This window comes from Ammospiza caudacuta, chromosome 4 (genome assembly GCF_027887145.1).
Source record: "Ammospiza caudacuta isolate bAmmCau1 chromosome 4, bAmmCau1.pri, whole genome shotgun sequence".
NCBI lineage: Eukaryota > Metazoa > Chordata > Aves > Passeriformes > Passerellidae > Ammospiza > Ammospiza caudacuta.
Window position 1 is genome coordinate 21,823,400 of NC_080596.1, and position 20,126 is coordinate 21,843,525.

Sequence of the window (20,126 nt, forward strand, 5' to 3'; positions counted from 1 at the left end):
TTGTCAATTTAAAATCCTCTCCCACCTTAAACTAGGACTTAGAGAATTGAATCTAGGAAAAAAAAATCAAGATTTGTTCTAAGTTTTAGATTTACATTTGGAGATTTGTGTTATGCTTTATTTCATAAAACACATAACTAAATATCTTTCTGGCAAGCAATGGCACAGAATTGGGCATGAAGTGGTCTTGAAAAGGTCACCCACACCAGTATTTCTCAATCTCTTTAAATCTAAAGCTCCCCTGAGCCTTTCTAAAAAAAAACTGAATGGCTGTTTTGGGCAGTGTCACCATAATTCATCTCTGGCCCACTCCAAACCAGGTCTAAACTTCAAACATCTGTAAATTTGCCCCCAGTTTGCATCTCTGCATCTTGCTGCTTGTTTTTGTTCAGATAACATTTCTTGCCACTGCTTATGACATCCTATGGTCCACTGATAGAGATATAGAGATTTAGTCCATCTTACTGCTTCATATGTGACCAGCCATATCTGACAGGCAGCTGTTTGTACATTTCCCCAGTGGCAGAGATGCCACAATCTCTCCAGACAAACTATCCTAGAGGTATAAACACCTCAGCTGGGGAAAGATTTTCCTAAAACTAACTTAAACCTTACAGTGATAAGCCTTACAATCTTTTTACTTTTTGTCCTAATGACAATGAGTTTATGATTATTTACTCTAATCTCCATTCTCCAGGAAACTGTGCTAAGGCACATGGGAAACAAAGAAGTGGTTGGTGACAGCCAATGTGGCTTCACCAGGGGCAAGTCTTGCCTGACAAATTTGGTGGCTTTTCATGGTGGAACTAAAGCACTGGTGGACAGGGGCAAGCAGACTTGTGCCAAGCATTTGACACTGTCACATGCGACACCCTTGTCCCTAAACTGGAGGGATGTGGCTATGATGGATGGACTTCAGCAGGTTTCCCATGAAACTGGAGGTATACAGATTGACACCAAGCAAGAAGAGGAACAATAAACATTGGCAAGCAAAAATAAATGTTCATTTAGAAGATCAATATTCAATAAGAATAAATGCCAAATTCTAAAAGTCTATATATCTATCTACTGCTTCTTTCCTAGCCACAAGGCCTGTCAGAGAAGAAAATTAGATTGTTTTGACATAATTTGGTCTCGAAAAATCTGTGTTGGCTGTTAAAATTGGCATATACAATTTGAGATGTCAAAAGATTTAGATCATTGGAAAGGTAGGGCAAATAATTGAAGCTCTGATGGGCCTAACAAGACTGTTGTAATAAAGAAATCACTCAAAGGAACTTCATTCAGCAGAGCTGAACCATCAGACCTGCAACTAATACTCAGCCAACTTGCTAAAAGAGAATTACTTCTACTCTAAATTTATGCACTCTGTATAGAGGAAAGCATGAACCAAATGTATATAACACAACATAAATCTCAGAAGAAAAGAAATTCCCTTCCTTCTGACACTGCTCTTCCTGCATAGCAAACTTGGTGACTGGCAGTACATTTTAATTCAAATATGCACACATACAAAATTACAGATACATCTTGCTGCCCCAGCGACTTTATAACATGTTGCTAGGTAACAGTGCATACAAGTCAGGTTTCAAGACCTTTAGTAAGTCACCATAAAATAACTGCATAGGCCTTTTGCATGAATAATGTACATTTGTATCCTTTTTCTGATGCCAATAGAGCAGACACTGAAAACATGACCGTCTGCCAAACTGTGAACAGCTACATGAAAAGCCACACACTAAATTGTTGCATGTTCTCTCAGCTTTCAGGCTTTCCCCCCCTCTCCTTCACTCTGCTCCATGCCCCCCCCTCACATCACCCTCTTCGTGCACAGCAACCCGGATTCAGGATCCACAGCGGCACAACAACATGTGTGGGACAGCTGTTGGACAGTGTCAGATGGATTGCATATCAAGCCCAAATCTGAAACTCAACTCAAGAAATGTACAAGAAAATCCAAACAGACTCACCCTGTCTGCTCTTTGTCAGTCAGAACAATCATTTATATTAACAGATTATTTCATATTTTTTCAGGGGGAGGTCCTGTGGCTTCTTCCAACCAACACAGCAAGCCATTTGTGCCAGCCCAATTCACCTCCTGCTTGCCCTCAGCTGTTTTCTCTTTTCCTGACTGGCTCCATGAAGCCTCAGTCTTGATTTCTTGTATTAACCCATTCTACTCAATTTCTCACAGAACTGTGATCCCAGAGGTATAAAGATCTGGGAAGATGAGGAAAGAAAGATTTTCCTAACAAATGGCTGTAGTTTCACCAAGGCTGGTGAAACGAAGACAGAACTAATTGCCTAGTTTATCTGACAATAAAATTTGCTCAAATACAACTTACTTTCCATTTGAAGAAGAAAGCTAACTAATTATTTTCTGTTGTAAAGGTTTTCTTCTCTCTCCAAAGTCTAAAATGTCCCATGGGGACCAAGATCTCCTTGTGAAACAGAAATTCCTTGACTGACATTTTTCCTGACTTCTTTCTCTTCAAAAAATTCAAGGCCAATTTCAAAAACATTTGGCTTAGAACACCTCCCCAGCACATCAACTGTTCTGAATTATTCAGTCAAATCAATAAAAGAGCACATAAAATATAACAGATCCACCCTAAACACATCCTACACTTCAATCTAACATATGAATATCATTCTTACAGCAATATTCTGACAGTGAAAAAGCATGAAACACGTGTATAAAACAACAAAAATAATTTTTAAATTAATCTCTAGGACTACTGTTCTTTTAAAAGTGTTAGCAACAAAACACAAAAGCAGTAACATTCACACTGCCCATACATTTACTACATAGGCCTCAAATACAACTTGGAAAGGAAGGTGACCAATACTTTACTGGTCCTTTTTAACAGGAGGGTAAAGGCAAAAAACTTTAAAACTGAAATTTGGAACATGCTGGGCACTCGGGTGACCCTCAGTGATTTCAAACTGGAACTTCAGCATGCCTGGAAAATGCATCACAAGGGATTTGCCAAGGTAAATGCTAATGAACATGAAAGCCTGGCTAAACAGTTCTCACTCCTAATCCCAGCAATTAAACAGCAAAACTCCTCTCTCTTCTCACTGTTTCCCCTTTGCCCTTCACCATACACCTCTGCTACCAAAAGAAACAAGAAATTTTAAGTCAAGAAGCTACAATGTTTTGCTCCTAGCAATTCCTTGACTTAATAAAACCAAGACAAAGAGTCTCCTAGCCCATGAAAGAGCAGCCAATGCTGCTGCTCAATTACCTGACAGCTTCATTAGAAAATCTGATGCCATCTTGACAGAGATGTCTTGGCTGAATAGTGCTGATGCTGTATTGGCCACGAAGTCAGAGGAGTCTTTCAGCTTTGTGTTGTTTGGGGCTCTGTCAACAGTGCTAAGAGCAAAAGGTGCAGCTGGGGCGCCAGTGTCGTCCTTGGGCTCTTCTTTCACCAGCAAAGGTGGAACGCCCCCAGCAGGCTGCCCAGCCACATCGGGGGTTTTGGACACAGATGCTGATCCCGGGAGCTCAGGCCCCGCTCCTTCCCTCTGTGCTGCCGGGCAGGAGTCACTGTTCAGCTGTGGGGACCCCTTCACCTCAGTGTCTGGCATTTCCTCCTTCACTTTAGACTCTGTCCTGAGGAAATGCTGGTGGCAGCGCATGTGGAGCTTCAGGCTGAAGTGGCGGGAGGAGGTAAAAGGGCACAGCTGGCATTGGAAGGTCTCACCCCTGTCTTGGTGCTGATGAACCTGGGTCAAGAGGGGAAAGACAACAGCTTCTATTAAGCCAGGCAGATTAATAGAATTGCAGAAATCTCGACTCTGTTTCTCACACTGTTTGAAAAAACAAAAAGAAGAAGAAAATATTAACTAATGAGTGAACTCTTCATCCTGAGCACTGGGAAAGTGGTCAGACCCCAGGAACAGTAGGATTCTTTCACACAAGTCAAAGAACTTAAGCATTGGACTCAAGTGAAAACAACAAAAAAAATCAGGAACATCTGTTTCTGCAGCTTGGAAATGATGATGTCTGCTTTGGATCAAACAGTCCTTACAATCAGATCCTGATGACCTGTCAGTGCATAAAGACTTCCAAGCTATAACTAATAGCTTTCTTGATTAAAAAACAAACATCACTCTGTACAACCTAACTAACAAAAATTGTTCAGAACAACTCAGCTAAAAAAACCCCCAACCAACACAGCAATGTCCATCATTGATTTATGTACCATTAGAGTAAAAACACAGCACCTGGCAATACCAAGGAGCTATTGAAACAGTTTGCTGCAAATTAATTCTACCAGAAAATAAACAGCTCTTTTATGATACAATAGAAACATGAGAGATGGTGTCTGCCATTTATTGAAGTTTATCAGTCAATTAAGGATCACAGTTAATCTTACTGGCCTCATATTTGGACTGCAGGCTCTTTGTCATGGAGCCTGCATGCTCCAGTGTGTGTGCAATGCCTGCCATCCCCAGGCTCCATCCCGATTACCTTTAGAGGGAACTCCATCCATCCATGCACAATGGCTCACATATTATAGGAACAGATACACTCATTAAACTATATAAGCTACAGACATATAATTATACAATTTCTTGCTTCATACAGTAGTCATTAAACAGAAGGAGCAACTGAGCCCAGCATAATAGCAGCAAGGCTGTTGAAAAATCTTTTTGCTATGGCTTCACAAATAAATTTTAAATCCTGGCAGCAGCACTCCTGCAGGCTACTCCCTGCAAAAAGGCTGGCAAATACATATATTTGTTCCTTACTAATGGATGAACATGTGATCAGGACACACTGGCACCAGCTGAGCTCCACACATTCGCTTTCACTTGTGACTCAAGTTGGTTGGAAACATTTCAGTGAGACAGATTTTTGTTGGAAAATGGCAATTTGTTGAATGCAAAATATTTCACCTGAAACATGGAAAGGTTTGATGAACTCTTGGCAAACAAGGTGTGATTCTCTTTCTACTGAGTAGGCACTCTTCCCTTCCCTGCTCCCTGGGCTTGGCTCAGAGGAAACCAGCTGTGCCAGGGATCTAAGGTTTGCTGCTACAGCCTGGGAGTCCAAAAGCCCTGAGGGCTAGGGAGCTTGGAAAACCTAGCTTTAGCTAAGGCTTTCAGCACTTTCCAGTCTCCTGCAGAGCTGAGATCCAGATCCTGAGGGTCCTGGTGCAGACACCTGGTGCTCCAGGGTAACAGCAGCATTTCCCAAACAAGGCTCTGTCAGAATTCAGGCTGGAGCTTCACATAGTGCTAGACTTGGCCTGATTAATTTCCAATATTGTAAGAGGAATTCAGTCACAAGCTCAGATTCAGGATTTACAGTTCTACACAAGCCCTCAACTCAGGTCTGCTGAAATGTGAAGCTGGGGAATGTATCTCTTTTTTTTTTAAAAACAAGTACTTTTTGCATTCAGTGAAGACACATTTCACCAGTGCTGCGTAACTTTTCATTCAGTGGTTCTTTGGTGGCTCTGGAGGTGCTAGACAGATAGCAAGAGAGAATTTCTCTTGGCCAGAATGACATTCCTAGCACTGTCTAAGCATGACATTTACAGACAAAGCAATTCTGCAATCCTATAATTGCACCTGATAAAGACAAAAAGAAAAGAAAAAAGAAAGAAGCTGGTTCTAACCTAACACATATTTAAAGCAACCTTGCAGAAGAATAGCAGCACAATAAATGCTAAATATTAGCAGGTTACAATGAAAATGCCAGCCAGATTGCCTGTGTACACTGGTGGAAGCAGGATGGTCTGTGAGCACAGCAGTGTGTGAGCACTCTCCACAGAGAACACCAAGATGTGCTCAGGGCAGCAAGCACCCTCACCATGGCAACTTTATCTCTTACACCCACAGATTCTGTGTGCCAGGGCTTCTCTCCAGGGTCCCCTTCAATCAGCATTTCCCTGCCTATGTGTTTAACCACATCTTCCAGAGTTCCTTATCACAAGCATCGATCCCATGCCTTCAGAAGGCTGTCCCTGCAGCAGGCAGGTGACAGAGCCTGGGTGGGAGCCCACCTCCTCTCCCCAGGACTAGGGCATGCCACCTCTGCAATATCTTTTGAGAATGGATGAAAATAAGAGCCATTGATTCATTTGAATTTTTTTTTTCTCCTGCCCGAAAACAGTGACTTCATCACCAATGGATTTCTCATAAAATAAAGAGCATTTCTAACTCACAGCCAAGGAATGACAGAGTTCAAACCCAAGTATTTTGAGTATTGAAAGGAAAAATTTTAGACCAAGAAAAAAAATAAGCCAAAGATATAGCCCCCCAATATCCAAAGTCCATTCCCACCAGAAGATTTTAACTTTTATTTTCAAAATTAAATAAAATTAATTTAAAATTTTGAACACTAAAGCTAAGCTAAAATCCCTCTAAAGGAAAAGCTATCCTTTATTTTCTCATTCAGCAGCAGCTAAAAGAGCCAAGAATTACCATTCTTTGCCATTTGGGGGAAAGAGTCAAGGCAGCAACTACTTGCTGCAGAAAGAAAAACAAGAAACCCCATAGAGCTACACAGAAAGCCACAGGGGAGATTCAGGCCATGCAATATTACAGTCCAAAAAGCTGCCTGCTCCCTCCATGAGGCAGAGAATGGCTCTTACACTGTGCTAATGCTACCCAAACCATCAGATGTCTTCTTTAGACTCCAACAGGCTCTCCCTGCAAGAACCACAGGCAGGAGGAGACACGAGTGCAGCTGGCAGGTTTTCCCCAAAGTGCCAGCCTGAGCCCAGCTGCTGCCAGATTTGGATCTCTCTGAATTACACTGCAACAAACCACAGTGCACAACCTGCTCATACACAATGCTTCTTTCAAAATCCCATAAAACTGCTGTTTGACTTATGCCAAAACCACTTAAGGGCTTCTGGCTTCAGAGTTTATTTCCGTTAACCAGGGATGTTCTCCTTGACTGGGCAAAGGACTTGTATCCTCTTGATTCTGACCCTGCAGCCTACCCCGTCTCAAATGATATTTTGTGGTTCTGCAGTTTGTTCAGTGTGTGCTTGCTATGACACTTGCAGTAATTTTCAACAGAATTACAGTGTCCTTACAAACTTTAGGCTTTGTTTGAGGACTTGGGCACAAGTTATCTCTTGGTCAAAATTTTAAATTTTTGTTTCTCTCAGTTTCTTTTGCTGCCTCCTCATTCTCAGATTACAAGAAAGAAAAAAAGAGGCCATTCAGTTCATCTTCTCCATCAAGCATTGTTCTGATCACACCTCTCTCACCCTCCTGGCAGTCCCATTCTTTTCAGCTCCTTTCTTCAAAGGCAGTCCTTTCTTGCCATCCCACTAATAATTTCACTACCAGCTTTTAAAATCCCTTCTATTTCTCATGTCTTTTCTAATGCAGTGACCAGAAGTGGCAGCATACCATATGCTAATAGTAACATTGTTACATTTTCAGTGTTATTTCTGTTTTATTCTCCAGACACTCAAATATCTAATGTGCTTTTTAACCACTGCTGTACATGCCAAGAAAAGATTTTCATTGAACTGTCTGTAACAATATCCAGATATTTTTCCTGAGCAGTTACAGTTCATTATATCCAACACGCAGGTGCATTATTAGACTCTGGTTTCCAAGGTACAGTACCTTCTATTTGTCAACAATAACTTCATTTGCCCCCTTGTTTATCAGGCAGCCAGCCTCCTTTTGTTCCCTTTCAAGCTTTGCCTTTTTAAATCTCAATTCATGCACATAAGATTGCACCATCTATAATCTCCTACCGACAGTCATCACTCTGTGTAGGTCATATTTGCTAAAATATGCACAATTTCACTTTTAGTAATGGAACACCCCTTTGTTAGCCTTTTGTCATGCTTAAAATTGCTAATTCCTTCCTACCCTTTGTTTTACTGTCTCTTGGTGAATTTCTAATTTGCCATAGTACATCACATTGCTTAATTTATTTGGCAGCTTCTCTGTGAGAAGCTTTGCCAAAGGCTTTTTTTATAGACCAAATAAATTTCAACTGATTTTAAAGTCCATGATTTTCCTGACATGCTCAAAACATCTTAGTAGAGGAACACATTATTTTCTTTTACAGAAACCACATGTCCCCATCGTATCACATCATTTGTATCAATGTGCTGCTTTTTCTGTTACTTTTCTTGTTTTGTTTTGGTTTTTTGTTTGGGTTTTTTTTTTTTTTTTTTTTTTTTTTTTTGTGGACATTGTAACTTTCCTGGTATCATAAGCCACTTCTTAAGTCATCTTTTCATACTTACAAGCAATATCCCTGCTGATTTACCAGCCATAGAGATGTACCACAGTTACCAATACATCTGATCCCACCCAACAGGGTAAAACAGGAGTAGGGGTGAGGAAAAGGGTGACACAGGCACATCCTGCAATTTTGTGGTACTGCTGAGGTTGATCTTTTCCCTTCCCCTTCCCTAAAGCTGGGTAATGCTTTGCACAGACTCCACTTTCTGGTTATGAGACACAGGCATTCACGTTTCTTTTGTGGGATTATTTTTAAAATTGAGTGTACTTTCCATTTTAACATCTAGCATGTGCCCTCTGCATTTTCATTTCATGCTCTTTTCCAACAATTCCCTCATTTTTAAAATATTGCATTTTCAAAAGTTTAGTGCTGTGTTGCTAGTTTTGATCTGATCCTTCCTCTCAAGACATATGTTATTTATATAGTATTTTCTTTTTTAAAGTATTTCCTTGCTTTGCTTGAAAACAAGGGGGGAAAAGGCCTCTCTGCAGTGCTGGACTGAATTAGGTATTAAAAAAAAATATTTTTTGAAAAGATTTAAGGTCCTGTCTTATCCTTGTCTCACATGCAAAAAGAGAGATTAAAAGGGAGATACTTGAAGTCATTTGTGGTGCCTGAGACTCTGGGCACAGATTTTGTGTGTTGAAAAGCTGTGCAAGTTTGCATTAGCTCCCCTCAGCTGCTGGGGAGGTCACTGAATCACAGGTGCCTCCCATGGCTCTTCAAGTTTAACTTAAAAATAAACAAAACCCTCTCCCATAAGGCACATTCAACATCCCTCTCCCAAGAGGTGAAGATGCTTTGAAAAGAACCAGTCCTATACTTCACCAAAATGGATTAGGAAAGCTTATACAGTTATCTGACACTAGCTGAGGAAGAAAGAAGAAAAAGCAAATCAGCAAGGGGAACTGAACACCTGGTCCCATTCCTCAGGACCTTTCCTGATTCCTGCTGGGATATCATTAATAGGCTCCCTAACTGCAAGGCTGACTACAACCCTCTTTGTATCAGACAAGAACATCAATCTGGATCTCACTGAGATGGTTGCTCTTCACAAGCAGGAAAATCCTGTGGTTGAGCATCACATGACCTGCCTACCACTGCACTGAACCTTCCTGCTAAGCCTCACCTTCCCTTCCCTCATTTTCTATCAAACCCTCATGCTTCACCACATGTTCACAATGCCAAACTTCTTTTCCACTGCTACGACAGATAGCTCACCCATTGCTGCCTTATGCCTATATAGCAGCACAAGGAACATTTATAGATATTGTTTTTGGCCATATGCTCCTCTTCCTCACTCCCCCTTCCACGTGCTCAGCTAATATCCTGTTGCTTTCTTGGAACATATCTGCATGATCTCAGCCTATCTGTCCACCAATTACTGAGGAAGATATGTGCATGATCCAAAGGCACCAATTGGCCAAAGTCTGACTGATGCTTGTGGTATTGCTCTGAGGAAAATGTAATCCCCACCAGGAAAAGCAGAAAAGCCTGACTACATCTTGCTGAATTGCACCACAAGTTTCCATTGCTTTCTGCAGAAGAAGTACATAGGGTACTGTCTCAAGAAGAAAACCTATTCCAACTGAACATATATTTTGAAAAACAGAGAAAAGGACTCAAGAATAATATTTGTTGCCTGTTTGGACAAGACACCTCTCTCAGTTACCCATTCATTTTGTCCAGCTTAATCTTCAGTTCAGTGCTCTCAGCATCCCTGGAAACCATGCTGTGACACCAGAATCAGCTCCCCCCAGATTACTGGGAACAAGATCCCAAACTTGTGGTTATGCATGCACTACAATTTGCCTCCAAAAAAAACCTAATAAAATTCTGCACTGCATTTATTTTTGGATTTTTATAAGGTGTCTATCACTGTGGAGTCTAAACACAATATAACAATTATAGTTAACACTCTGTGCCTTAAAAGGCAGGCTACTCAGCCCCCCTTGTTTGTTGTGTGTCTGTGTGGAAACTTTCCTTCTGTTTCCCTTCTTGCTCCTTTCACTTCCTCGCCTCCAGTTGTGAGCTGGCCCTGGCAAAGTGCCCTTAGTGGGAGAAAGCTTCATCCATGTGGTGGGTAGCACATGCAGATCTGAATATGGGTCAGGGCTGCAACCATTCCAGCTCCCTATTAAGATTTCCTCCATAGCAGGGGGCAGGACACCAAAAATGTTGGCAATGTTGAGTTCTGGGTCAGTCACTTAGACATGTTACAATTATAATAATAAAATTACATATAAATATATATATATGTAATATATATATATATGTAAAATATATATATATATATAACTATATAACTATATATATATATATAGTTATGGGTCATTAGCCTAAAGACACAGTGAGGAAGGCCCATATGGATACACACAGACCACTCATGGAAATGAAATCTCCAAATAAGCAGTTTCAGTGGAGAATGCCTACAAGAACCTAGAAAAAAAAAAAAAAAAAAGGTGGTTCAAGCTCATGGCTATGCTGCTCAGGATGACACAAAAGCAAAATAATCAGATTTTGAGGATTGCAGCTGAACAAAACACATTTTGCCTCTTATCAATAGAGAAAAAAACCATGAAAACCAAAGAACAGCATAAACAAAGATTTTAAGGTGATGTACCTGCCCCTGGAAAAAAGCTTGGTTTGTTACAGCATCCTGCAATAAAAGTTGCCTAGTAATGAATGACAAATACCAGCCCAGTACCTTAGCTCTGAGTGGCCTTTTTGGTTTTGAAAAATCTGCCTTCACATGTAGGCACAGCTGACACATGGGGAGAAATGGCTGGAGAAGCAGAAGCAGCTCTACCTTCATGGGCTGCCTGCCAGAAAGGAGATGATGCCAGGTAGCTCCCAAAGGATTCTAAGGCAATGAGAAAACCAACACATCCAGCTGGCATAACCAGAACACTGCATCCTAAGTAGCTCCCAGCTGTACTGTACCATTTCTGGTGTGTCTCTAGTCCATTTTGAATGCTGTTGCCTTGTATATGTTGCAGTTTTTATAATATCATGTACATATAGATTTAAAGGCAGCACTGTTTATAATGAGAAAAGAAATCTCATTTTTTAAAACTTTTAATCTTGTTATCAATTTATACTTCCTCCAAAAGGAATATAAGTTATGCCTGACACTTTCGGACACAAGACTAACATGCCCCCTCCTCATTCACCTGCTTCAGTTTTGATGTGATAGAAATTAGTTTTAATGGCTTAGTCAGTTAAGAAAAGTGTATGAAACTGTTTGAAACTAAGGTAAAATATTATCTCTCAGATTGTTGTGATTCTTTGCACTTGTCTGAAGACCAAAAAACAAATGCAAACCACCTGGTTTTGTAAGACAATTGCTTTCACCTCAAATAAGGACCGCTCTGCCAGCAAGATGCCCAAGTCCATCATGGCATTTATGAGTGGACTGCAGTGATGGAGGAGACTTCAGATCAGGCCTCCACAGTGAGGCTGAAGGTGGTTGTAATCTCTTACATTGAGTCAAACAGGCCTGACTCTGACCTCAGGGGTTTCTAACTGAGCATTACCCAGTCATAGTCACAATATCACCAAATAATTAACACTACATGCTACGTGATTGTACAAGGAAATATGTTTTAAGCAGATGCAGTCTCAGTTAATGAAAGCTTAATGCTGGGAGGGGAGCAGAAACAGGCACAAGGGCCTCAGGAAGGCATCACTTTGAGAATACACAGAGACAGTGAAAAAGTCCCTGATTTTGTCCAACATCCTAACTGTGACCTCCTGCAGAAATCACCATGCCAAAAAGGAAGGGATAGATCCTCAACCTCCAAGCAATGTTTTTTGCCAGTAAGGCAGAAAAATGTAGAGAACAATTATTTCTGCAGGAAACAATAGGGATGTCCTTTAAAAAGCAGGAGACAACAACAGGTCTTTGCCAGGGAGTAGTGAGCTTCTAGGTGATGCACACTTCTGTGCAGGTTGTCAACAGCTGACAACAAACAAACAAAAACCCCCACACTTTCTTTCCATGCTGTGTTTCCATCCTATCTATTCATCCTCTGCTTAGGTTGGCCATCTGTGCCCTCTAGTCAACATGGGACAGCAAGTTCTAAAAGAGAGAGCCATAAGCACTGAGCTGACTTGATAAGGATTAGCATGATACACTGAGGATGCCTGGGAATAGTGCACAGTAGAAGTTCTAAGGAATGAGCCTTCAGACTATAAGGGGATGATTTAAGACCTAGCAACAACTTAAACCATAGTAAGATCTAATGTTGTGACAAGAGGAATCAGAATAATTTACACAGAAGGGAACAGCTTCTGGAGTGTAAGCAAGGCCATACTCTTGTCCAGTAAGCTCAGATTCTGCAATAGCACATAGGAAACCTGAACAGGCATTTCTGTCCCCCCTCACACCAGTCTGATCCCCTGTTACACACATTAATCTAAAACAGACAAAATGGTAACTATAATAAAACATTTCACTATTATTATAAAACTCAACTGCACTAACAAGGGAAATGTTTTCACTTCAGCTTATCAATCAAAGGGCTAAGAGGACAGGTTCCATTTCAACTTCCTCAAGAATATTCTACAGCTTGCAACACTCAGCACTTTGTGTTGCACCCATGTAGTACTTCAGCTAAACAGACAATCAGTTTCTTCTTTTTTTTATATTTTTCTGTATCAACACAGATGTTGCCTCCTTCAGATGGTCGTTTTCAGCTTAAGCCCAAAACTCAGGCTGAGTTAAAAACACATTTTAAACTTGAAAACAAAATATTACAGTATGATCTGTCATTCATTTTGGCTTGGATGATTCACTTCTGAAATACCCACAATTAAAAGCTACAGCAAGAAAAAAGTTAAAACTGCAGGCCTGACTGTAGAAAGTGATGGAGAGATCCCTGCTAGAGCTGGCCAAGTTGGTTTGCCCACTTACAGTGAGCCACTGGCATGCAGGGTTATTATCATGCACTGGCATCCTGGGAGTAGCACTGATAGGATTGTGTGGTGTCACATCCCAACCAGCATCCCTGCTCCTGGTGCTTCCAGCTCTGGAACTGAATCAGCCACACACAGCTTGTGCTGTACCCAACTGACATAACCCAAGGCAGTTTCCACATTGCATAAAATGGAAAGGCAAGCAATGGAAGGAAAGTTATTTATTTCTTTTTGTGGCCTCTTTAGTTAAGTACAGGCATCATTTGTAGCACAACAAGGGAAATTTTGTTCTTGCAAATGCAAATGAAATAGCCTTGTTATACTCTCAGTTTTTGACTGATGATTTGGGTATTTTGATTGTCAGCAAAGGTTTCCCTTACCTTCATGTGTGATTTGAGATTGTCCTTGCGTGCACAGCGGAAAGGACAGAGAGGGCACTGGTGGCTCTTCAAGCCTGTGTGAATCACCATGTGCCGTTTCCAGTAACTCTTCCTCTTGATAACCAAACCACAGATGGGACACTGGAAAGGTTTTCCCCCTTCTTCTTCTGAGGCTTAGCAGGAAGAAAAAGAGAGGATCCTTTACAGCCACTTGCCAAATACTTTCCCCTTGTAAACATACTCAAGATATCATTTCTCAATGATTTCTCAAGTTTCATCTGTAAAGAGACATTGGTTAAACAACAGCAGGTACCAGAAGTTTCCATTTCCCCATGCATATACCTCTTCCCCTGGTTCTAGTTATTATCCCTCTGAGAAAGGTCACCATAATTTATAAAGGTTAATGCTCCAAACTTCCTTTCACTAATCAGTAGAGGATGCTCCTCTCTCTCACCTGGGTCCTAATGTTCCTTATAATTGAACTGCACCAAGATGAATGCCTCTCATAATCATCACTTTTCAGCTTCATTTCCTATCAAAGGCTGGTTGTAGCAGAGTATGGGAAATATGCATAACTGTTAAAAAAATGATCCATTTCCACATGTGATGGTTAGCCAGCAGGAAAGCAGGATATAAAGCATGGAAGAACCCACAATTTAACTGAAAAGCATGCTGGTATTGCATGGCTGATATATTTAACACCAGAACTGAAAGACTTTGGAAGTCCTGCTGCTGAAATTGTTTAGTTATGGCTCAAGCAGATACTGCTGCAGCACCAGCCATCAAAGGTCTTCAGGTCATAGGTTTCCTTCTGCTCCTCTAATTGCCAGGGCTTTAAATCTACTGCCTTCCTAAATGTCTGCACTTTGCTTTACTGCCCAATTCACCTAAAAAAAGGATTTGATGGCTTTGATCAGGAAAATATGGTTAGACTTCCAAGTGCAGAACCATCACAAGGTTGAAAGAGAGAGAAATTCCTTGCTGCTGACCTTGCACAACTAATCCTCCATCCATCCATCCATCCATCCATCCATCCATCCATCCATCCATCCTCTCACAACAATTTCCTCTCATTATTATAAAGGAAGGCCTACTATTACAGTGGAACTGGATGTCCTTTTCCTTACTGTAAAAGACAAAACTGTTTTCAAATATCCAGAGCTCAGCAATGTGCATCTTGCTCTTCAAAAATTCTCTCAGACTATTTAATCTCATTACTATCACTGATAAGAATCTAGCAAACATCAAATTCCCTTGATGAGGAACTAAGTGATAAAAACCTCCAGAAAGATCTGTCTCATGCCAAAGTACAATTCTTGCAATTAAGTAGGAAACAAACCCACTATAATTCAACTGATTAGGCAGTCATTATGTAAGTACAGAAAGGGACACAATGTCAAAGCATATACTATTGCAAGTTCAGAAATTCTCCTTGTAAAATATTCTATTACACTTAAAATATCAAATTGTTCCCCTCTCTGCCTCTCTAAAGAGTAGGCCAAAACCAATGTCATAACTGCTTATGTTTGTTTTAAAATATTTTTACTTTTTTCTTGACAACAGGCAGGAGAGAGACAAACCACAGAAAAAAAATACATGGGTGGCTTTTTTACCTATCATGTCTTTTCCTTCTATCACATCTTTTCTTCAGCCTCTGGTTACCCTCCAGAAGAGAAAAATGTAACAAGATATTATCTGGTTTTGATTCCCTCAAAAATAAATCAGCAATCAAGATGAATCAAGGGTGATCTAGCACATTAAAAATATGCAAACAAGTGGGATGAATGCATGTGACCTCACCAATAACAGAGACAATTAGTGTTACTCAGGAATTGTGCCAGTGTGCTCCAGAGCTGAACCATGTTAGCCCTATACTGTATGAAGCTCAGACTAAAAAGAAAATCAGGGGTTTCAGCTTTCCTTCATTTATATTGATGTCTATCTTATATCACAATAGTACACCAATGAGGAGAGAATCAGCTAGTGCTTCCCAAAGAAGTTTTGGGAACCAAATTCCAAGCATCACAGGCATTAAGTTACACCAAATAAGTATTCAGTCAGTAAAAGAAAGGTCTGTCACCCACACTCTTTCAAAACAATCAGAACTTAACAGATATTTTAGGCTTCCTTTTCAACTTCATCCCAAATGTGTAAGCAGTTTATAAAACTGGCAATAGTAACAGATTGATAGAAAAGTTCATCTCCTCTGTACCAATTTACTGTAATAAACAGGCAAGTCATGATTAGGTTGACCAAACCTGACGTGCCGTTTCAGAGGCAACCACACTCTGATAAGCCATGGCTCCAGCTTCTTGCCTGAAATAATTCTGAGCAAATAGCTCAACGTGGTGGACAAAAGAGCAGCAGGCATGCTCTTGTTATTAACTTACTCCTCTTTAAATAGCCTCCATCCTTGCTGCTCCTTACTTACATCTAATTAATCTCACTGAGTATTGATCTCATAACCAAAGCTACACGTTGCTGGTGGGGAAGTGAATCAGATTTGTAACAGCAAAGCAAACTCATCAGTGTAAAAGTTCAATGTGTGAGTGTGGGGGAAAAGACCTCTCAAGCTATACCTGCTGGGAAAAGATACTTCTGTCTGGGAACAAGACAAAAAAAGTCTCAAGGAACAACCAGACAGACACGACAAGATAAAGCATTATATAATTATATACCTTTTTTAAAAAAAATATTTTAGTGCCATAAGGTTTTCTGAGCAAAAGGAATCAGGAATATGTAACATTTATTTTCATGGCAAATGTACACATTCAGGTGTTAGCTTATATTACTCCAAGAAGGCTTAATCTAAACTAATGAAAACCTTAGGCCAGGCCCATGCCAAGAATAGTTTGCCAGTTTAATTACCTTGGCAAAACACAGCAGTTAAGCATTTATAGAACACATGTATAACACAGAGCAAAAACTGGTACTGGCTGTTACTCATTGCATCCCTCTTCCTCCTCTTCCAAGGGAGGGATGAGCACTGCTGTCCATCCAATAGCTTCCAAGCTAAGAGTGTTGACCAAGAGCTGCACAGGACAGACTGGGCCTCAGGATACCCCTAAACAAAGAGGTTAGGGCAGAAAACCAGCAGGGAAATTACACAACATGCATGCCAGGCTTCATGTCTGTACACTGGCTTGCTACACCTGCGCAGCCAGGCTAGTACCCCTGATAAAACTCAGCCTGATAAAGCTGGAATATGCTAAAACCCTTTGTGCATCTCATGAAGATACCTGCCATGCTTCCTTTTCCCCTGCAGCAGAACACTGACAACACCTGAAGCCATATGTTCCACCAGAAATTTGAATCTGTGATGTGAACTTTTTATAGAAAGAGATGAAAGAAATTATTTTTCCTTATTTTGAAGATGGATCATTTAAATTCCCCTGCATGGCTTGCCAGCTCTTTAAAGCTTTTATTACCCAGACAGTTTCTTCTTCCCTATAACCCTGATTCCTTGACTGTCAACAGCTGGAACTGATGGAGGAAAGTCAGATGTGTAAAATGCTTCTTGTTGAGCAAATTAGAGAAATGCAGTTTAGTTGGATTTTTTTTTGTTAACAACAAAGGTTGTAAAAAAATTTTAATGAAAAGTGGCAACACAATAATACACTCTGGTAAATTAGGGCAGAATAGTAAGCGATTACACAAAAGTCCATTCGTGACAAAGACAGCAGGAGGGAGAATTCTCCCTTGTCCAATATTTCAAAAGCACTAGTTTTGTACATGCTCACTGATACTGTGAGCTCCCTCACAGGGATTCTTTGATCTTCTCCATTAAATATTTTTGTGGACACATTCTAAACTTGGTAAGAGAGCAAAATACTATTGTATGGAATAAAAGGGGAAAAAAATGTACCTAACTGTACATTCACACCTTTAAAATAGGGAAACATTTGTGACAGCTTGGTCTCAAAGTGGTACTTCAAAAAGCTTTTCTATTGTTCACCTAAAGTATCTATTTCTTATTTTCATAAGACATGGAATCAAACCAAATCCAGACCCACTGAAGAGATGTTATATAAGCCTATAGCAAAACAAATACATTCTACTTAGTGGTTCAAATTGTATCCATACCTGTACTGCTGGGTTTGGATGCTCTTCCCTTCGGGACTGGTAGTAACAGTAATTCCAAAGACTGCGGTGGAGTTGCTTTCTCTTGTTTCATGTCTGAAAGCTGCAGAGGATCCTCAGGAACCAGTGATTTCTTCTTCTCAGCCAGGAGGGTTCCTGCAGCCCTTGCAGCAACTTCCTTGAGAAGGGCAGCTGAAGAGGTCATGGAAGCCAGGGAAAGGAAAGAGCTGGCTGGAGGCGGGTGCTCCTGCCCAGGAGTCATGCTTCTCTCGCTCACTTTCTTAGATAAAGCTGCTAACGTGGAGCTGGCTGACTGAGAGCTAAAGGGTGAGGAAAAGGACTCGAATCGCATCGTGTCCTCAGTCCTGGAAAAAGATTTGTCCTGCAGAACGGCATTGGCTGCAGCTTTCAGCTTCAGGATAGCTGAATCAGGGGACAAACCACAGGTGGTGCTCAAGTTTGGCAACCACTTACCTTGATTCCATATAAAGTGACTGCCTGCATTGTACTGGTCACTTTGTTCCTGTTTCTCAGCAAGCTTTCTGGCAAGCACACTTAGCTGCTGGGCATGGTGAGCAGGTGGAGAGAAGGAGATGTTTGAGCCAAGATTGGCGGGGGACTCGACTCTGCCATTGACTGTAACAGCAGCATCCAGCTTGAGGGAGCCAGCCTCCAGGAGCCGCCGCAGGTTACTGCTCAGTGGCTTGTTTGGACCAGGAGGTTCCTCTTCACCCAGAGAGGACACATCTAGAGAAAGGTGCTCCTTGCTCTGCAGTGTGTCTCTCAGTGCCTCATTTTCAATGGACCCCAGCTCCGCTGTGTTGCTGCTCGGCGTTGCACTTCCCAAAGAGGTGTCAGGGGAGGTGGACTGCTCTTGGATCCTGTCCTCAAGAGACAACTTAAAGTTCTCCTGGACTTCTCCATATGATGCTTCCGAAGGAGTTTCTGAAGAATTCCCAAACCAGCGCTCTTCCTCACTGAGCTCACCTTCCACTTCTTCCTGTCTGGTACCATCTGTGTGGGACCATGAACAACCGCATTATTCCCAAATCTGTGTGAAGCAGCTTCTTAGCATGAAGCACGCCTGACCTCTGCATGACCCTCCTAAACAGTCCCCCAGCACAGCCCCCTAAAATGCACAGGCTTGGAATCAGCCTGGATTCAGTGACCAGAAAAAAGACCTTTTCAAAATGAATAAATCTTTCTTAGAAGACTTAATGATGACAAACCTGTCATCTTTCAGTCTGCATAACTAAAGTGGCTAAAACTGCAACAATACATATAAACATAATATATATGCATATATTGCAAACAATTCTTTATTGGCATAGTCTGTACATCCTGCCAAATATTATGAACTCTCTAGTATAAGGCAGGGATTCAACAGATCAGAAATTACTAGATACTTCTGTATTTGTACAGCCAGCACAGGTGTGCCTTCAAAGGCAGATCAGGTGTGCAGCTACTCAAATCTCAGACCAATCCTGCAGTGACCCCTATCTAAAATAAAATAAAATAAATTTGTACTAATAATTCACAATCCATTCCTGAATAGCTGCAATGACTAATACATGAATGCAGACTAAAGCTCTCATCTCTCCAACTACTTGGGAAAGGAGCATCATACACACAGTGTTGTCATATACAGACTCTAATTGCTCTTATTCATTTGTCACTGTTTAATGAAGTTTTACAGATCATTCTAAACTGAAATTAGTTTAGCTGAAAAGAAAAAAAAGGAAAAGTCTTGGTTCCACTGCAGTTAAGTTACATTTTCTCCTTTCTGGTAACTGCAAAACACCTGAGTCTCTCCTGAGATCTGGCAGTGTTTAAAGTACTGTGACCCTGGATTGCTCCTCTTCCTGACAGGTATTCAAAGTCATACAGATGTGACCAAGACTTTTTTTTTTTTTTTGGCAGATCTTCCTGCCCAATCAGAACACAGTAAAGAACAACAGCAATGCTAGAATTAAATTCATATTATCTTCTCTTGCCAGATACATCTCACATTTCTTGCTTTTAGACAAAATGTCCCAAGCTACACAAGCATCTTTGTAATCACACTACAACAAGACAAAAGTATTTAATATAACCCTCTACTGATATTCTGGAAATAAGCCTGCATGATGTGCATTGTGTCTATGATCATGTATTATTCCCAGATTCCCAATTTAATTCCAGCAAATTACAAAACTTGGAGAGAAGTTAATGAATAAAACTTAGATTTCTATTATTGCTTTGATCCAAAGAATTTAAGGATAAAAACCTCAGACAAATGTATCATGAGTATAGAGATACAAAAGCACACTCTGAAAGCAAAGTCTTCAGAGTTTTTTATGTTATATAGAATATGAGGCACAGTCTCTCACAAAAAGTTTCTTTTATTCAAAACCCTGTGGAAAAAAATCACCAATATTTTAGAAATTGGCAATAAACTCAGTTACCTTAGGTTTGTAATTCAAGCAGAAGAGGGCTAGCATATTCCCTTTTCAAAACAAGCAAAAGCCAAA

General features: G+C 40.7%; 1 protein-coding gene across 1 annotated transcript in view; it reads right to left on the reverse strand.

The window, feature by feature from the left end:
* The window catches only part of ZNF827 (zinc finger protein 827), a 98,619-nt gene that overhangs the window by 57,425 nt on the left and 21,068 nt on the right, over nucleotides 1–20,126 (reverse strand). The window contains exons 3-5 of the mRNA XM_058804308.1: nucleotides 17,620–18,630; nucleotides 13,537–13,709; nucleotides 3,249–3,732 (exon numbers count right to left, since the gene is read on the reverse strand). Coding sequence (XP_058660291.1) covers nucleotides 3,249–3,732; nucleotides 13,537–13,709; nucleotides 17,620–18,630 — 1,668 coding nt within the window. The remainder of the gene's footprint in view (nucleotides 1–3,248; nucleotides 3,733–13,536; nucleotides 13,710–17,619; nucleotides 18,631–20,126) is intronic.